We start from the raw sequence: 20,207 nt of genomic DNA, 5'->3' as shown, positions 1-20,207 counted from the left end.
GGGTGGCGGCGGGCGGCCGGGCGCGGGCGCCGCAGCCCCGCGGAGGGGAGCCTCGCTGCGCGGCCGACACCGGCGGGGTCCCTCGAGCGGCCTCCGCGCCCCGCGGGGGTCGGGCGGTCGGTCCGCGGGCGCACGAGTGGAGCGGGACCGGGGAGCGGCGGCAGAGGCTGTGCCCGGGTTTAATGCCGCGCACCATTAACCACTTGACGGCCCGGGTTTGATGTGTGTTTTGAGCCCTGGGCGGCCCGGAGCTGCCGTGCGGCTGCTCAGCGCTTCAGTGACAGGGGGCTGGCGGCGACCGGCAGCTGGAACAAGGCATTTCTGGTCATGGGCTGACCAGTTAATCGCCGTCGTTTGGTTTCAGTATCCGTAGCACGGCAGCTTTAAAGGGCGTGCTTACACAGAGCCTGCCGAGCTGTCAGTGATCGCTGTTACCAGTGATCCTCGCCGTGCCCGGTATCGGTCCAGGGAGCTCAGCGCTGTGTCCGCAGCAGCCCTTGCCCTTCCGTCCCGCTCGCCTTTGCCCTTCCGTGCACTGCAGCGCTTCGCCCGCTCGCTACCAGCCCGACCTCACAGGACATGGCAGAGGGCACTGACTGTAAATGTGGGCTGATTTATTCCTTTCCCCAAGGCTGGATGTCCAAGTTTCCGGAAGTATTTTAAACAGAGTAATTGGAGGAAAAATAAGGAGGAAAAATATTTACAGCTGGGGTGTGAAAAATCCGCTTTGCAATGTCATAATTCAGATTGGGTTTTGCTTTGTTACCTAGCACAGAGCTGAATCTTTTTGTGTCACTTATGTTCATTCCCGTGCCTCTTGCCCCTTTTTCCGTGGTGTATTTTTCTTTGAGATACCAGTCATTCCTTTGTTTTATGGCTGTTATTATTGAGGGCTTGTAGATACTTCTAATCTGCAGGTTTTCAGTTGGCTAAACTGTGTCAGGTGACAGATGTGTCCTTTGGTTTCTTTCCTATTTCGTGCGGAAAAAGGCTTTTATTACAGTCTTTCCCAGAGTGGGAAAGCAGGCACAAGAGAGCAGCATAGGAGCTTTAGGCATGAGAATGCTGTTCAGTGTATTCATTTACCTGTTCCAAACTCCAGTGTATGATTTGCAGAGAATAAGAAGGACCCATCTCTGGGAGGAACTGTGAACTGTGTCCTTTTGTTGTACTTGGCAGAAGCCAATGTTTCACTCCACAAATATTGGCTGAGCTTCCCTCTCTGCACCCCGGGAGTGATGGCTGTGACCATTCTGTGATGCCATCTGTCTGCTTCCCAGGTGTGGCATAAAGCAAATGTCGTGTGCAGCTGACCAAGCTGCTCTTTGGATATCACAGCAGGAACTTCTGCTTTTATCCCCAGAGAAAGAACAATGTCTGAGTTATTGCTGGGAAACATTTGGCTGGAGGGGTATAAACTTTTAAAGAGAGTAGGATTTGCTTTGTTTGTCTGTGTATATATACAGGTAGCTTAGAGCTATAGATATATAACCCTATTCTTTACGTTGAGATAGTAATAAAAAAGAGACAGAAGTTAGATCCTGGCAGGTTATTGGGTGTGATATATGTAGAATTGGAGCAGGATGTTTTTTCAGGTGCAGGGGGGACATGGAAAATGAGTTATCCAGAGAAAAAAAAGGATAAAGAAATGAAAGAGTACCTGAGTGCATATTGGGGGTGTAGTAAATATAAATATACTTCAGTCAGAGAGGGGCAAAAAAAGCTTGAAATTTTGGAGACTGTAATGGAAAGCCAACAGAAGAATTCAGGTCTTCCATAAGCTGAAGAATTGTTGGCAAGGAAGTTCCACTCGGCTTTATTTTGTTGTGTAGGCCAGAGAATACAAAGGCTTGAAAATACACATGAAGGACAATAAAGAAATGTCATAAATTTTTCTTTTTGGCTCATTTGTCACAGTAGGTTGTATCATTTGAGTCTGTTTGCATTATTTCGTTCGTTTTTCAGCTTTTAAATTTGGTGGTGCTTAGTGCAGCTGGGAAATACTTGTTTCTTCATTCCTCAAAGAAGCAGTCTGCTGTGCCCAGCAGAACCTGAAGTAGTAACTGGGGGACCTCATCCTTGCCTGGGTCATCTGATTCTGGTTAGTCCACAGCTGCTGAATCTGTGCTAACACAAGGTGTGACTTCACCTCCCGTGAAATGAACAGCAGGCTGTTTTCCCACCCAATCTGAAATAAGTGCAGTTTGCAATACCTCTTAAAGCAAGTAGAATGTGGTGTTGGTGTCCCGGAACAGAAGCAAGCTTATTTGAAAGCATAAACACAGAGGAAGCTGGAATTGGTTTAGGTTTAATTGCATCTCAGGAGTAAGACTGTAAATTCCTTGCCTCTGTTCGAGTTTTCATAGTGTTTCTGATTTTGTGAGCCCAGGTGAGATGATGATCATCTCATTAATGTATTGCATTAAATGCAATCTTAAAATACATCTCAGTGTATTTGGATATGTGAGATCCTGTATTTGTAAGAAGAGACAATGCAAAACTTATTATTTTCTTTCATCATTTTCAGCCTTCTATAAAATGGAAATACTTATTGCAGTTCTTGGAATCTGGCTCAGCTCTTCACTTGTAAAAGCAGATTCTAAGGCTGTGACAACATCTCTAACTACAAAGTGGTCTTCAACTCCTTTACTCCTTGAAACAAGGTAAGTGCATTGTGGTTTTTTTCATTGTCAAATCAGAATATTCTTAGAGGATAAAGTGTTCTCTTTGTTTATGTGGCACTTTGGTTTCTGGTCCCTACCAACAGTAATAACATGGAACGTGCTGTGTGGGGGGAGATGGGAGGAGTATTTTAGAGGAGACAGTAGCAGGTGTTTTGTGTGCTAAATTCTTTCATCATGCATTAGAACAAACATTAATAACCATTAACAATTACATAGTTGGTATTTTTTATGAAATTTTACTCAAAGCATGAGATAGAGGAGTTTAGCATGGTCTTGTAAGATTCCATAGCTAAATGTATTTTACTTCAGTGTTGTAGGCTTTGTGGGTTTTGATACACGTCTCCTGCTTGTGTGTATTTAGCTCAGTAAAGCTTGAGTTTAACTTTCTTCATGTGAGTTGTGCATTGATTAAAGTCAATTGCTTTGTTAAGAGTTGTGCAAGTCACCCTGGGAACATTTGTTCTGTGGTATTAAAGACTTTTTTCTTTAAGATGTTGTGTAAAAAGAAAGCAAAACGCTGTCTTTTCACTGCCAGTCTGCTTAGCACTTTTGAAATCCCCCACTGTTTAATTTTGTCATGTTTTAGTTTGGAGATGTCAGTAGGACTTTTAGAATTTTAAGTTCCTGTGTGCCTAATTTTATATCACTTAAGGGTATTGCCAAATGTGGAATTTTGTCTGTTTTACTGCAGATTGTTTCACATGAAAATAGTTGAGCATTGCTGGGTTTCATTCACACGAGCATGGCTTTCGTTCAGAGGACAGGTGTGTCCTAGGTGAAATCACTTTTCTGTAACCTGCTCTGGAGAAGCTGAAGACTGAAAATTCTTTAAGTAGTAAAATGCAAAGCACAGGTGTTAATGCCAAGATTTAAGTACCCTGACACTGTGAGACTGTGTGAAACTCAACCTAAGAGAGTGTGAAACAGTAAGCAAATAATCAAAATCATGTGCCAAAGACTTGATCCATTGCATTCAAAGACTTTGGGTAGGGAAGGATTGTTCACCTGGGGTGAACTGCAGCATGATGCAGCACTGCAGTGTAAGATCACTCCTGCTGCTCACTGTACTCAGCCCAGCACTGCAGTTTGTTACCCAGGTGTTTAAGCAGCACTTGCCCTTGGATGGGAACACACAAGTTACTGTGGCAGTGGGCGGGCTCCAAATCTTCTGTTGTAGCATCCTTTAGCACAGCAAGTATGTTACATGTGTGGACATGATACAGTACTCGTGGTTAGCAATGTTTAGAGAATGAATTTCATTATCTAACCTTGTATTTGTGCCCAATTAGATGCTTAATATATGGGAATTATAACATGATTTGAAGCTGTGACTTCTCTTTTTGCTTGTCTAAGAGCAAGCAAACAGAAAACTTCCACCAAAGACTACCAAAGCTGATAATTACAGTAATCTGCAGTTTGTTTCAGCAAAATCAACAAAAATGTGTTTCTCATAAGAGAGAGATAGCAAAGAAATGTGTTAGGGAGGAGAGCTACCAGGATGGACACTGCAGCCTGTTAGTGGCATTTAAAGGATCTGTAGGTGCCTTACAAGCTGCTTTCATGTACTGTGTGTTTGTCCTGGTCTGCAACTATTATTTGTTTGGGTTTGTTTGTTTTTAACTTTCCTGGAGTGCTTTTCCTGGTAACATAGTTTTCTGATACAGGTGAATACATGGTAGGTACTAACTTTCTGTAAAGCATTACAAGGTACTAGATTTGTAACTCGAGAGAAAATTTGTAGATCTAGCTCACTCTTCTCATCTTACCTAGTGAATTTTTATCAGAAGAAGGTCAAGAAAAATTCTGGAATTTTGTTGAAGCCAGTGAGAATATTAAGACAGCTGAGCATGATGGTAAGTTTTTGCAGTGTTTTTCTTGATGCTGACTGATAGTTGAAAAATATACCACAGTATTTTGTCTTCCATTGTGTTAGTCCTCATTTGACTTCTAAAATACTAATTTCAGTGATACTTTTTGCTGTAATGTGCTCAAGGCTTTTGGATATCCATTTGACAAAAGCTGTAGTGGATGAGTCTGAAACATTTTGCTTGCCAGATCCTCGTTCAACATGAAGTATGAAATATTTCAAATGCCTTTTCTCTGTGTTACTATTTCTCAGCTGAAATTAAATGGGAGCTCTTAACTTTTTCCCTCTTCCCCAGCCCATGTTTACAGCCTCAAGAATGTATTCAAGTGTACTTTCATGGATGTCTATTGAAGTTCACTCTCATCTTTCTGTAGAATTGGCTGTAATGAAAACGGAGGAGGGATGGTCACGTGCTTACTTAGAATTCATGTCATGGGCTTTTGTTGACATAAATCACACTAAGATGAGAAGCCCCTCTTCAATGAGACTATGGGATAGAAAGATAACTGTTTGTACTTTGACTTTGCAGGTAGTGATTATTCTTCTTACCAGGAAATGCTGAAAGTAGCCTGCCAGACTCTGTCACCTTTGCAGCAGAATTTGTTGAAATTTTCCTTGTCTTTACGCTCTTATTCTGCAACAGTTCAAGCTTTTCAACAGGTTAGTACAGGAAATGCTCAGACAATGTGCAGAGCATTTTACCAAGGCTCAGGAAGGAGTGAGCTGTGGAAGGAAACATTTGAGAGTATAAAACACCTGAACTGGTTAACTGCTCTGTACATCTGAGCTACAGAGTGGATATTTATATTTATTTATATTTATATTTATATATAAATTTAATGAGGCACTGAATTTTTGTGTAGAGTAGGCTAAAGAGTTGGAATTTGGACATGTCTGCATATCTTTGTGCCTGCTGCACCAATAATTGTGTGAAGATTTTTATGAGGACCATCCCTATGGCTCCACTGGTACTTGTGATGCTGCTGCTGTTCCTGTTGCTCAGCTGAACTTACTTGAAGATAGTAATCCATATATATGTGTGTGTATATATATATATATAGTGATTAGAAACCATAAATTAAAGTTCATTGTGTTCTCTGTTCTTTTTTAATCTCTGGGTATCATATAATTCATTGCAAATTGTCTCACATTACTGCTTTATTTAAGTAATACTGTAAAACATCTTCCTTGTTCATCTGGAGTCATTTTGTCATTTGATATTTAACAAATACAGATGTTTGGGATGTCTAAGACCAAAAAAACCCTCAACCACAACGCCTAGAATTGCAAGCCTTGCTTTCTATACTGCAATTAACCTTACAGCTAATAGTAACAGACTGAGAAATAAGTTAAGGCTTAACTCTCCATCTTGCAGTTTCACCTTGCATTTAAATGATGTCATAAACATGGAAGAAGTACTAGTTTGGAATGTAGGAAATGGTACTGTTTGCTGCACAGCTACACTGTTGTAATTTTCACTTGTTCTAAGGGCAAACATTCAACCTGCATTATTATAAATATTTTATACAGATAGCAGCAGATGAATCTCCACCAAAGGACTGTACCCTGTTTTTTGTTGTGCATGGGGAGAAAACATGTGAATTTGACTCTCTTGGAAACCTTTTACAGGCAGCTTCAGACAGGTATTTGCTTAATTTCCAATTATTGGATTAGCTCTTAAAATTTAACCTGTTAGACTTACTGCTGCAAGGAGGTTGTAATAAACCTGTTGTTTCAATGTTCTTCAGTGTTGATTTCTCCTGTCCCTTGTTTGCACAGGAGTGGCAGTCTCTTATTTGGTATTAATTCAGATTGCAATGATTGTTTTCTTATCCCGTGCTCTTTGATAATTCTGCTGGGAAGAGGAATGTACACAGGAAAATTTGGAAACAAATTCTAGAAATAGCTGGAAACTATTGAAGGACAGTAGGAATTCTCAGGAGTGTGTCAAACCTTCAGTATGTAGGGAAAACAAAAGGAGCTGGGCTGCATATTCAAATGAGAGTTAATGTAACAAATTGTTTTATGAGTGGCTGAAAGCATGAACAGTATTTTTTTCTCTGTGTAGTTTTCTCAGCATTGACAAAGAAAACCATTACCACAATATATTTAAAATTCAGATTCCTCTACAAGAACAGAACTTGATTGTAACTGCTAATAACAAAAAGAAGGTATAAAATACAATACTTATTAAAAAAAACCCAACAAAACCAACCCAAATCCTTACATTTCAGTTTGTTTTCATAATATGAAAACATTTTTGTATTCAATCTGATTTTTTTGTAGTCTTGGTAATTTAGTTCTTTTAAGCATAAGGAGTTTTTTGTCAGTGTGCAGACATATGGCATCTATAGCTCACATGGAATATTTTAAGTATTTCATTGCACTTTAGACAAAATGTAAGCAAAGTAGCTGAAAATAGGCTTCTCATTCACCTTCTTGTTTGTATACTAAGCCAAGGACCAGGTTCAAATGAATTGGCACATCTGTTCTGTCAGCCTTTTAAATTTTTCATACAGAATTTATGAATCACCGTGGGGAGAGAAAGTTACTTGGAAATTTAAGGGAAGATGTTCATTTTTCAAATTAGGATCATATTAGATTCAAAATAGCTCTTAGTCACTTGTTTCCTTTTCATGTGTTCATTTTGCACAAAGCTTTTGTCAGCGTGCATCAAGTGCTGCCAGCCTTGATATAATTTGTGGGCATAGCTTGACATATGTATTCAGTGAAAAAGGAGCAGTGATTAAACAGGGGAAGAAATGTGCATCATGCATGGAGTGAGGAGATGCTGTGAGTCACACTGTGCCATTCTTCACTGTCTCCTCTTAGGCCAAAGCCATTTCTCTTCAAGGGGGACCACAAGTACCCAGCATCAAACCCCGAAAGTCCTGTGGTCATACTTTATGCTGAGATTGGCTCAGAGGAGTTCTACAGAAACCACAGGAGCCTTGTTTCAAAGGCTGAGGCAGGAGAAATCACTTATGTCCTCAGACACTACATTGCTGTAAGTATATTTGGGCATTGTAACAGAGGTATTTGAAACAGAGTAACTGGCCTTGGTTTTCAAAAAGAAAACGGACCCAGCTTTGTTCCCTTTAAATTGACATTTGCCTGCTGTCATTGTTCATTTACTTGGAATACTCAGAGTTTTACTTTTTTGTTGCATGTAGCTGAGTAATACAGAATATTTTAAATCTCCTGATTGTTTAAATAAGATTGTTTGATTTCACAAATCCAGACTTAAATTCCAGATTAATTAGAGACTTTAATGTAAAAAAAAAAAAGTGTTTCTCTACCCATATTAGATCATAGGAAATAGAGCTTTCACAGTCAGGCCACTTAGTTACTTTAGTTACTTGATATAAAAAGCAAGGATTAACATTAAGGTACCATTTTCAAATGAAAGGCAATGTTTCTGTAGCAATTTTTTTACAGAACCACTTACCATTCCTAGTGCAGTTTATCCTGGTTTCCATCTTCCTCCACAAAATTGTCCATGGCCACTGGATTAGTATTTAAAACTACATTTCAAAAGCTATGAAAAATTGGAGTTCTTTGATTTGTTACCTGAATATTACTAACTATTGCCAAAACCTGCAGTGTAGCAGTCAGGCTTGAATGTGGGGCAAAAAAAAAAAAAAAAGGGCATGAGCTGGTTCACTTCTAATACTGTACTTTTAATAAAATACAGTCATACATTGCCTACAGCACTTACCTTTTATAAGAGGAAGTAGTTGTTTATCAGTGTTGGGAGGAGTACTTACATTCAAAACTCAGTGTATTACACTTTAGATCTTGGTACTGTTATGTGACCCCTATATACTTCAGAATACTTTTAGAAAGTGATCATGTTCCTCTCATTAAAGGCAGAAGTAATTATGCACCTGTCTTTTGTCATTATTTTATTTCTTGTCATTCTCTGTGGTAACTCTTCAGTGAATGTGTCATTTTTGAACTTCACAGCTGAAGTTCCTTTCCACCCTCTGTGATTTGATGATAGGAGTCTGTCTCCCTCTGCCTTGCTCACACACTGAATCCTGAAAACATTGTTTTGTGTTCCTCTTTACTTTGTGGATTTTGATGGTATTTTGGTTCATAGAGATAATTCCTGCTTGCTGAACTTCAAGAAGTGTGTTGAAATACAGTAGGAAATAATTTTATTAGAGTATGTTACTGCAGAGTCACTCACTGTGTTTGTTTCTTATTACCAGTTGTGTCTGAAATACCAGACTGAGATTTCTTAGCTTTGGGGAGTGGCAGCTTTTAATCTGTGGATCAAAACAAAGATGGCAATATCACACTGTTGGCTTTTCCTTACAGAATCCCAGCAAAGAAAAGGTTTACCTCTCTGGCTATGGCGTAGAACTGGCTATTAAAAGTACAGAATATAAGGCCAAGGATGATACCCAGGTGAAAGGTGAATTATTATTTTAAGTATTTTAATGTGAACATTTTAATTTTGCCAAGGTAATTTTATACTTGTTTTGCTGTGGATGTCTGAATTGCAGATATTTTTCTTTCCTGAGCTCTGAAATCCCCTCTGGGAGCATATTCCTGATGAAGCATATCTTTGCCATGGCACTTGTCTTTTGTCCTTGTGAAATGCTGGAGTCATGGCCCTGGACTAGATCTTAGTAATGGCACCACTAATGCAGCTAATTTTTTACCAGATAGCCAGCTTCTCTGCAGGTGTAAAGCAGTTTCTCTACTTTAATTTGCTTTAACTGATCCATCCTCAGAGGAGAATGTGTTCCCTGTTCCTGGGTTTTTTTTTTTTGGGAAGACAGAACTTAGAATTCTGCGTGGTTTTTTTGCCTTTGCTGCTTTTATAGAGCTCTGATCTCTGTTCTACAAACTCCCATGCATCTGCCAAAACTATTTTGATGGTGTAATCTGTGTGTATACTTTTTCTTTACGTGTGCACATTCACATACAAAACCCAGGTTTTCCTGCTTTTCTCTTTGTGACTAGCTTGGTGCTAGTGGTGTTCTCTGTGTGTTCACAGGCACAGATGTGAATGCTACAGTCATAGATGAAAATGACCCTATTGATGAAGTGCAAGGATTTCTCTTTGGAAAACTAAGGTAAAGCTCAGCTGGACTTCATCATGTCAAAAAACCTTTTGCAGAAATGCCAGTGTTCTGCTTTGTTATTATTTTTTACATGTCTGAGTTTGCTGTATGTGTTAGCAGCCTACCTTTTTAATGTGGTAGTTTCTTTTAAATTAGCAGCAGACTTTCTTATAGGAAACCACAGAAGTTGTTTGATCCTTGTATCCTTTTAGGCAGCTGTATCCTGATTTGTCAGAAGAGCTGAAAGAGCTCAGAAAACACCTCGTGGAAAGTACCAATGAAATGGCACCTTTGAAAGTATGGCAGCTACAAGGTAATCTGGATAAAGGCTTTCAGTTATGGTCTACAAAAACTCAGTGTAAATTATGTTTTCTGGTGTTCTACACAATCAAGGTTGTTAGTGGTTGTGTACAGTTGACAGAGTTTGACTGTAAATTCCTTCATTCAGTCTCACTTGGAAAAGGCTTGTGTTTCTATAGTGCCTTTTTTGTGGAGTCCTGTTGAAATAGCTTTTAGGATTGTTTCACAGGACTTCTGACATGAGGATTGTTTTCTATATTGTGAAGTACAGTAAGCTACTTGCTCTTAAACTGACTGCTTGTATGGTCTGCTGAATGCAGAAAAGGAAGGAATGTAAAGTTTCTTTCTGTGAGCACATTTTTGATGTGAAATATTGAGATTTCTCAAGACCAGAGGAAAACTGTATTTCAAAATCAATTACATGCCAATCTGGCCTCATTCCCTGGAAAACATCTGTAAAGGCATGTGAAAAGGCTTTTCATCCTCTCAAAAAGAGTAATTCTAAAGGCTGAATGTAGAATCTACCTATATCCAGTGGAAGGGCAGATCCTCCCACCTCAGCCAGAGAAAAAAGAGTGCTGGTCTGGACTCACTGAAGCAACCTGTAGGCAGCATACACTGGTTCAGTTGGAAAGGGTTGCTTACTTCAAGGCAACACACAGAAGCTGAATACAAAGAGGATGAGTTTAGAAGAAGTATCTATAGGTGCAGATAGAAAGTGAATTTTCTTAGACAACAGGCAAAAAAGTTGAAAGCTAAAGTTAAGATGTCTCTGCATTGCCTTGTTTTCAGTTTTGAGTTCTTGACTTCTGTTTTTTCACTTCTAAGATTTGAGTTTTCAAACTGCTGCTCGCATTTTGACTGCTCCTCCTGTGGATGCTCTGATGGTCATGAAAGATCTTAGTCAGAACTTTCCTACAAAGGCCAGGTAACTTTAATTTTGACTCCTAGAAAGTTTTATTACTCTCCTTTTCCTGAGCAGGACCTGAGACAAGCAGCATTGGTTGGGTTAATTCTGACTTTCATTTAGCTGGAAGCAAACACTGGGGAATGTTTATGCTGGGAAGTTCTTCAGCCTACGGTTACAAAGAGGATTTCATGGTGTTTTTCTTGGATGGCAGCTGATGTGGACTGGTAGAAAATTTGCCAGAACTGCCCATGCTGTTTTATTGTGAAATGAGTCTAAACCTGTTGCATGAAGTCATCAAGAGTTTATTGGCTGGGTTTTCTGTTTGGTGGCCTTAACATTTATTTATTCACAGGGTCCCACTCTTCTTCTGGGCTCCACTTTGCCAGACAGCCCAGTCATTCTCATGTCAGAGGCTGATGTGCAATTCCACTGGTTTTTGCACTTTGTCAGTGACTGTCTTTAACATATTCAAATCAGTCTCAAAAAATTCAGTAATGATCTGGCATGGCCAGCCAGTCTGGAGATATATTTCTCTTGATAAATTCCATTGCCCGGATTGTGAAGATAATATCATAGAAACTCCTCCTTTTTGAGTAGGTGGAGATACACCTGAGATGAGAGTAAAAAGAATCTCATTTCTGGTCTTATTTCCCATTACCTGATATTAAGGTGCTGTTTAGAGCTTCTTAAGGCAGGCATTGCATTTTACTGTGTTTTCAGTCTGATCTATGGGCTGTACTTGCCCACTCTGTGATGATGCAATCACTAGATTCAAAGTAAGGAAAGGAATGGGAGCCCACCACGAGGAGTGAAATCCCCTATTTTCTGTTGACAGCCTCCATCTTTACATTTTTGTCAGCTGCACACTTATATTATGGGTAATGTGAAATTAGACACTGGGCATTGGCATGTGGTTAACATTTTTGTGCTGCTGGATTATACAGTGTAAGAAAAATGCTGCATCCTACTATTTAATGGTATCACCAAGTGCAACTGCTTCTTGCTGCATCTCTTTACACTAGAAGATTTTCTTAATATGTAAGGTACAAAAGGTAGGATAAGTAGATATCTGTCCAGCAGATAAACAGGAAGATGATTCATAGCATGATGTTTTTATTTTTGTAGGGCCATAACAAAAACAGTTGTTTCTTCGGAACTCAGAGCAGAAATTGAAGAGAACCAAAAGGTAATGTGCCCAGAAAGTAACACAGTGCCTTTGCACTTATGTTTACATGTTGCTCAAGAATATGACCCAGTGTTTTCACACACAACTTTATAGTATGCATCTGGGAAGTGAAGAAGTGGTGGATTTTCAAACATGGATGTGGAACATAACTAAGCTTCTTTGCTCAAATATGAAAATACTTCTCTTGTTAGAAATTTATTGCTTGAAAAGCAGCTATATTAAAAATCTTTGTACAGTTTTAAGGATGCAGAAGAAAATTATTTCTCATTATCCAATTTGACGTGATGTTTAGATATCTGTATGTATCAGTGATCAGGATCAGGAAGTCACAGAATAAATTCAAAACCTGCCGTGGCTTTAGAATGATCCATACTGTGTGGAGGAAATGGTTCCAGTGTCGGTGCTTTGAGAGTGAAACTAGTGAAGGGATAGAATTTACAAGCTAAGTCTAGATGTGCTTTGAAACAGCATCTTAAACCCCCCCCCTCCCAGGTCATGAGAGGCCTCTGGAGGTCACTGAGTAGGCTCTGTATTTGCAGAAGTGTTTCAGACAGCTCAGTTCTGTACTTGGCATTAGCAAAGCACTGAAAAAACCAACAACCACTTGGGAATTTTGTACAGGCTTTCGTACAGAAGTTTGTGCAATTAAAATATGCCAGGTAGTGTGGTCTGGATGGAGTGCAAAACAAAAATTTTAAGATAGTAATGAAAAAAAGTCAAACAGCAGGGTTTGCTATATGAGCTACATTGCTCTATTCACACATTTCAGTCTCATTTGGTATTGTTAGAAAAAAGACCCTGTATGTTAAGTACACATGTATTGTTTAGACATCTAATCAGTGATATTTGGTGAGTCTAGTAGTAAATGCAGAGCTACTTACAAGTCCCCTGAGACTCCTGTTCTGAGAGAGAAATGCCTTGCTGTTCAGTAGTGATAAAATCAGAAGAGAAAGGATGGGGTTTGACACCCTTGTCCCATGTGGTTCTGGAAGGGACAAAGTATAGGATGGAAGTCCAAGCTAAAGCTACCTGGTGGCCTTTCTGTTATGTGTTAGATCAGACTCTGGCCCACAAGTAAACCCATGATTTTGTGGATTGATTTTTATTCAGAGAATACCTGGGCCACTAGTTCCAGACCAGGCTATATCTAACCCTGCCCTTCAGAGCTGTTCTTTGCACTCCTCACTTTGTGTGGGTGTTATTTGCTAGTTAAGTTCACTGCTGCTATTATGTTAGAGTTTACTATGTAGTTATCCACAGAAAGATACAATTTAACACTCAGATTTTCTTTGGGAGCCTATTTAATACAAAAATGTAGATTTTTTTTTCTGATTAGAAGCTACTTTCCTGTTCTTGGTACTTCAAGTGGTACTTTTGTAATCCTCTGTTTGCTTTGCTCACAGTCTTCATGATGGTAATGCTGTAAAATATCCAAGTACAATGTTTCTCCTTCAGTGTTCATCATGCCTCTAAATAGAACTTTGTAACTGGTACTGCAAGACAAGATGTATTGGAAAAAAACACGTTAAACTCTTTAATAGTATTTTCTGTGCAGAGCACTCTTCTAATGGCTTCCTGCTTCTTTTTAGTATTTCAAAGGAACATTAGGATTGCAACCAGGAGATTCTGCCCTGTTCATCAATGGACTACTTATTGATTTAGACACTCAGGACATATTTAGGTAGGAATGTTTTGTTTTTCACAATAATTGTATCCTGTTTAGAAACTTGCATCCTGTTTGTGCATGAATGATAAAGTTATTTAGGCAGTTTTGAACCTGCTTCATAATCTAGACTAGGTTTGATTGGTAAGTACTGTAAAAAGCAAATCATGGTTCCTTGTCCTATTCAAGTGCATTTCCAACAAAAAAATCTAATGTGGAAAGTGGAATACCCTTGAAGATTGGAATGGGAAGTCACCTTTGTGCTGTTCTTTTGACCTGTGCTGTGACTAGCAAGATTTTGGTCTCTCAGACTGTCAGCATCCAGATTTATTCTGAAGACAGCAGACTGATTCTCAAAGGATAAACCACTGTAAATTTTTCATCTGGGAACCACCCTGTATCTTTGTCAAGATGTGTTTCAATAATACAGAATTGAAACTACACACACACACACATATATATCTATATATATAGATAGATAGATATAAAAAATGGATTAGTTATCCTGATTTAAAGTAGTTTTCCCTAGAAATATTAAGTGAATAGATTTAAGTTATCTCAAGTTTCTTATGACAATAAGAAACAGATGATAAATAAGAACTGATGCCCGGACATGACAGGCTTGTTTGTACCTTTCATCTGTTAACCCTTAGGGTAAGAACAAGTTATTTGCTGTGGCATTAAAATTTAACCCCAGTTTGCTTTTCCTTGCAGCTTGATCGATGTGCTCCGCAATGAAGCCCGTGTTATGGAGGGCCTGCACAGCTTAGGGATTGAGGGGCTTTCCTTACACAATGTTCTCAAGTTGAATATCCAGCCTTCAGATTCTGACTATGCTGTGGACATCAGAAGTCCTGCAATTTCAGTGAGTATGAAATTGTTTCTTAATTATACAGTTCTCAATATAGTGTCTGATTGGGAAATATTTTTGTCTCAGACCAGAGCAGGAGGATTGTCAATCACTTAAATGCCTTTACTTTTTCTTAGTGGATCAACAATCTTGAAGTTGATAGTCGGTATAATTCCTGGCCCTCCAGTGTGCAAGAACTGCTGCGTCCCACATTTCCTGGTGTGATCAGACAAATTAGAAAAAACTTCCATAATTTTGTAAGTAATAATCTGACTAGATGAAATGTGCATTTTGTTTTCTCAAGAGCAGGAACATCAGCTTTTGTAGCTTACCTCACATACACACTGGATTCCCTGTCACTTAAATAGCTTGAGAGAGAGGATGCTTTTCTAACAGGTTTTGTTCTCCTCATATTAGTAAGTTATGGCTGAGATTCAGAGATTACTGAGCATGATTCTCTGGCTTCTATTAGATGCCACCAGTTGTTTTGTCAATGGACAAAATTATCATCTGATAAATAACAATTTGGTGTGTTGCAACTTTGTCATAATACCTGAAGTTGGTTACTGAAATCTGTCAAATTTGTTAACTGTTGTCTTCTTAGCAGAGGTAAGATCAACTACAGCTGTTTCAGTTAGAAAGCATTCATGCACCAAGAGTTGAATAAATGCTCAACAGCTTAGTTCTAGGTGTCCTTTTAGTCTGTAGGTAAATTACTTAAACTTAGATCTGATGAAGAGTTTGCAAATTGTGCACTGTAACCCTTATCATGTAGCAAAGTGGCCTTATGGAAAAAAAGAACTCTGATTAGGGGAAAATAGGGACTTGAACCATCTGAAGCTGTGGGAGCATTGATGTGTTACCTTTTTCTCTGGAATTCAATACTTTTAACAGAGATTTTTAAATTATAAGACAACAGTTGCATGAATGAAGGGCCCTACATGCAGTCTGAACGGCCCAGTTCTGTCTGGGTTGGGACAGCAGAGAACATCTTGGCAACATTGGCTCTCCAGGACACTGAGCAGAGCAAGTGTTGCTCAGTTCTGACAAATGCCTGTCTGCCAGGGATGTGGGAGTGGGTGGATCTGTGTGCAGGCAGAGGCAGGAGCCAGTGCCAGGCTATACTGAGGTAAAGGTATCATGTAAGGAGTCCTGTCTCCTCTGGTTAAAGGAGTTGCTTAGACTGGGTACTGTAGATCATGGACTTAGACACTTTGGAAGAAGCTTTTTATGTAATGAGTCTCATCTCCCTGGCAGCATATAAAGTAGGCCTGATGCTAATTCTGCACTGAGACATAAATAAAGTGATCTTTGATCAAAACCCCTTCTTGAATTCTTAAGGGAATGGAAACTTCTCACTTGCTATTTGTGTACAGGTGCTGATAGTAGATCCTACTCATGAGACCACAGCAGAACTACTGAATGTGGCAGAAATGTTCTTTGGTAACCACATCCCGCTGAGGTAATTGCTGTGTTTTAATGTTTGGGGTTTTTTTACATCAGTTTTATTCATGTGACTTCTGCAGTTGTAAAATTTTCATTTCTAGGACACAGCAGAAATGTTACATGCCTTGTATTCGAAGGATGTGTATATTTTTTGAGTATAACTTTCTCTACTAGCAAAACAGAGTTCAGTTTCTGTAACAGTCCAAAAGAAATTTAAAGCTTTGGATGAGAGAAGGGTGAAAAGCAAGATTCTGATGGACTTGTTACAGATTATATGTCCTAAATTTGATTCCTGGCTGCTCTGCTCAACGTGTTCCCAGGCTATTCTAGTAAAAGCCTGTGTCTAAGATGATGATCATAGCCAGCAGTTGTATGAAGAGTCAATTCTTCATTAGTGTAATAGATTGATAACCTGAGAATTTGTGTGATTGCAGGATAGGACTGGTCTTTGTAGTTAATGACTCAGAGGATGTTGATGGACTTCAGGATCCTGGTGTTGCCCTCCTTAGGACATACAATTATGTGGCACAAGAAATGGACAACAATTATGCTTTTCAGACTGTCATGTCTGTAAGTATTAATTTAAAAGAGAAATGAGTGTTTTAGTATTTTCCATGTATGTAAGGTGATGTTAATGGGCTAATATGTAGATGATGGAAGGAATTGTTCTTTGGCTTGGTTAGTATGCAGAGTATCTCCAAATACTGGTGCCACAGATTACATGTGTCCTTGTAATGTGCTTCTGACCTAACTTTGACAAGTGAGACTGGGTTTCCTTGTGACACTTAACACTTTGGCACGTTTTTCTGGTCCTGTCCCTTTGCTCATTCTGTCTGTGAGTTCTGAGCTGCACCATCCCTTCACTGTTATAATTTGGTTTGAACTGTTCCAGCTGCATACCTTTGCCACATTAAAGGGCAATACAGGTGCTGGTAAATTGATTTCACCTGTGGCTTGATACTTGTGCAGATTGGCAAGCTGGGGCATACTGCGATATTAAATTGGTGGTTACTTAAAGAAAGTTACTTTTATTCTTTTTATTTTGGGTATGTATTTGTAGCTCAAAGTAGAATCATGTGCCTTCAAGAGGGAAAGAGTTACCTGCTTTACATGTGAGGTTGTATTGTTCATAAGCATATCCCAAGTTCTGAAGGGAAGGTAGCTCCTTGGATATGCTTTATTTGAGGCTTTTCCCCAGAGCACTATTTTCCCTCCTGAGATACCTTTTCTAACTAAAGATACAAGTTACTATTTAAAGAAATATTTATTTACCTTCTTCCAATCTCACTGGGATGACTACAAGGTATAGCAAGAAACTTCTAAGGGCTACAAGTGCTTAGGAGCTGTTGCAGCTGATAAATATAAGTTTTGCAGTCTGGCTGTTAATGCCTTATTATAACTATTGTAACACAGGTGACAAAGTCAGCTTACCTTTGATAAGGACAGAGGCTCTATGGTTGCAGCTGTAAACTTGTATTCCCCTTTCAGATATATAACAAAGTAAAAACAGGAGACCAGCTCAAAGTGGAACATGTTGTTAGTGTTCTTGAGAAACAGTATCCTTATGTGGAAGTCAACAGCATTCTGGGAATTGATTCTGCCTATGATCAAAACAGAAAGGTAAGAATTCATGAAATAGAGCTTTTTTTTCCACTTCTTTTGCTGCAACAGTTTTGAAAATATAATTACATACAATTTCTTGATCCAGTTCTCTTACCAACCAGGTAACTATTTTGTTACCACATTGGGGACTTCTAGTAATACTTTACTGTTTATGTTCAGCACAAGCTTTATGTAATATACATAATACATATAATGTAATATATATATTTTAAAAATCTCTATGTAAAGAACCAAGATAGCTTTCTTGTGACTCATAAGTCATGCTTTCATTACGGAATGCAGACTCAGTAGAGTTTAAAAGTGTTTGCAAAAAAAATCAAGGTGATGGAATGACTCATGAAAAAACCAAGAGGCTTAACATTGGGAGGGATCAGTGTGGGGCTTCTGAATCAGTGTTTGAATACTGTGTGAGATAAAGCCATGATTATGAATTCAAAATGACTTTTCTATAGCAAGACATCCAACAAATTTCTGCAAATAATTCTTGAAGTCATTTTTAGGGCTGATGCTTTTCTGTATGGTGAAAATTAGGAGGGCAAATCACTATTGAACCAGTTATATGTGAGATGAAGCAGATTTGATCTGAAGTTCTATAGCGGGATGTTTCTTGCTTTTTGTTGTTCTGAAACAAATGAAAATTCTGTCGCCAGTAGCGCTGTAACGCACGTGATGCTGCCTACATCTGTAAATGTAAGGAATGCAGTCAGGGTTACAGCAAATAGGCTCTTATGCATATGGCTCTTCCAGTGTAGCCTAGTGAAGAGAAAAACATTTTAAGGAAATGAAAATCCATGAAAGTAAGACAGGCATTTCTGTATGAGTGGAGAGGCCTCAACCGGAGCCTCTAACCAGCAGAACCTAGTTAACTTCTAACAGGGTATCATTCAGTGACAGTGCATTTTGCAGTGGTGACATGAAACAGGGGAATTTGTCTTGACAGAATAACTCCCTGCCTCACAAGTAACTGTCTTCTTACAGGTTTAAGAAACACATTCTTAAAAAAATAAAAAAATTCTCTACCCTATCTCACGTTACAGCTATCACTGCTTGCATTGCGTTTGCTTCCACAAGCAAAGTCATGTTTCCTGTTGTGCATCTTTTGCTACTACCAGGAAGTGCTCATTGGAATTAATTTACAAGATGAACTTAATGGAGTATTTTGCACTTCTGTATCATGGAGTAACTTTTTTTGCTTTGAAACTCTGAAAGTCAAGGATGTCTTGTGTGTGTAAGATACAGAAAGTGTCTTATGCACTGCATCAAATTAACTTTGTCTGTATCTAACAGAAGCTGTAAGGATCCTGGGTGTGTTTAGAACAGACCTGTGGGTATTGCACAGCTTCTTAGGAACCTTGGTGGCAAAGGGCTGACATGCTAAAGCTGCTTCTGTTTCTGTCTTTAGGCAGCAAGGGCTTACTATGAGCAAACAGGTGTAGGCCCTCTCCCTGTGGTGCTGTTCAATGGAATGCCTTTCCAAAAAGATCAGCTGGATCCTGATGACCTGGAAACCGTGACCATGCACAAAATCCTGGAAACCACAAGCATCTTCCAGCGAGCTGTATACCTGGTGGGTGCTGAGGTTGGCTGTGGCTTGAGAGAAACTAGGTTTGGCAAAACAGATTCACAAGTCCCTGGCTACATATTATACAAGACAACTTAACTTTCATAATTGCTTTTGGCTTTTTTTTTTTTTTTTAAGTTATGTAAGGTAATTTTATATGGGAAGTAACAAATAATGCTTCTTTCTTCTTTCCTTCAGGGTGAACTATCTAATGACCAAGATGTGGTTGAGTATATCATGAACCAGCCTAATGTTGTTCCAAGAATTAACTCAAGAATCCTAAGGTCTGACAGAGAGTACCTAGATCTGACAGGAATGAGTAAGGGATGCTTTTAATTGTGTTAAACCTGAAATGTCTGAGTGAAAGACTTGTTGTTGCAGTGGAAAACTCTAGTGGCAAAGCATTAACAGCACCCCCAGCGATGACCCAGCCCTGGTGCAGGGCAGATGTTATGTACAACATTAAATGTCTACTGATTTTCAAAATGGGAATTTGTTTTGATTTTATACAGATCTTAAGGGGTTAAGGTGAAGTTGAGAAATTAGTAATGCTGCAAAAGGCCAAGAACAGTCATTCGATGCCTAAAGCATCAGATTGTTTCTTAGTTCTGACCTTCTTTTGAGCAGGGTCGACAGTCATCTCTGGAATTACTTCAGATTCAGCAAAATGTTCCATTGCTAGATGTTTGAACACCCAATACAGTGACTGCAGTACAGTGACATTACACATGCCTTTTTTGAGTTGCTTGAAAAATAGTGACACAGTGGATTTTTCAGTGTATATTATTTACATATACTAATGCCAACTAAGTGACACTTGGGCAATTCTTTCAGCTGACTTCTGCCTATCAAATATGCAATGTAGTTATTCATGTAACTTGTGAGACAGCAAAATTCATTTCTCAGCCTATATATTAACAGTGAAAATGAGACATAAGCAGTATCACAAGAAGCAAAATGGGATGTGTTCTTAATGTTCTGGTAACAGCAGTGATTTTATTTTCATTTTACGTGTGGTAGTTGCTTTGGCATCTAATACTTG

At 39.0% G+C, this 20,207-nt stretch overlaps 1 protein-coding gene across 3 annotated transcripts in view; it reads left to right on the top strand.

The window, feature by feature from the left end:
* Positions 1-199: 199 nt before the first annotated feature.
* UGGT1 (UDP-glucose glycoprotein glucosyltransferase 1) overlaps positions 200-20,207 on the top strand; it is a 41,623-nt gene continuing 21,615 nt past the window's right edge. For 2 of the 3 annotated variants that reach the window (XM_042024519.1, XM_042024518.1), the window contains exons 1-18: positions 2,495-2,663; positions 4,455-4,537; positions 5,081-5,211; positions 6,082-6,194; positions 7,384-7,558; positions 8,875-8,971; positions 9,560-9,638; positions 9,839-9,939; positions 10,755-10,854; positions 11,962-12,022; positions 13,612-13,703; positions 14,400-14,550; positions 14,673-14,792; positions 15,912-15,997; positions 16,416-16,551; positions 17,470-17,601; positions 19,007-19,171; positions 19,364-19,484. In XM_042024519.1, the coding sequence (XP_041880453.1) occupies positions 2,539-2,663; positions 4,455-4,537; positions 5,081-5,211; positions 6,082-6,194; positions 7,384-7,558; positions 8,875-8,971; positions 9,560-9,638; positions 9,839-9,939; positions 10,755-10,854; positions 11,962-12,022; positions 13,612-13,703; positions 14,400-14,550; positions 14,673-14,792; positions 15,912-15,997; positions 16,416-16,551; positions 17,470-17,601; positions 19,007-19,171; positions 19,364-19,484 (2,068 nt within the window). In that variant the 5' untranslated portion in view covers positions 2,495-2,538. Of the gene's footprint in view, positions 2,102-2,494; positions 2,664-4,454; positions 4,538-5,080; positions 5,212-6,081; positions 6,195-7,383; positions 7,559-8,874; positions 8,972-9,559; positions 9,639-9,838; positions 9,940-10,754; positions 10,855-11,961; positions 12,023-13,611; positions 13,704-14,399; positions 14,551-14,672; positions 14,793-15,911; positions 15,998-16,415; positions 16,552-17,469; positions 17,602-19,006; positions 19,172-19,363; positions 19,485-20,207 lie in introns of those variants that run through there. The other variant, XM_042024520.1, reaches the window with a different exon arrangement.

The sequence above is a fragment of the Corvus kubaryi genome, unplaced genomic scaffold (genome assembly GCF_017639235.1).
Source record: "Corvus kubaryi isolate FWS band 111438036 unplaced genomic scaffold, C.kubaryi_AGA036_p1.0 37264, whole genome shotgun sequence".
Taxonomy (NCBI): domain Eukaryota; kingdom Metazoa; phylum Chordata; class Aves; order Passeriformes; family Corvidae; genus Corvus; species Corvus kubaryi.
This window is presented reverse-complemented; position numbering and strand designations above follow the sequence as displayed.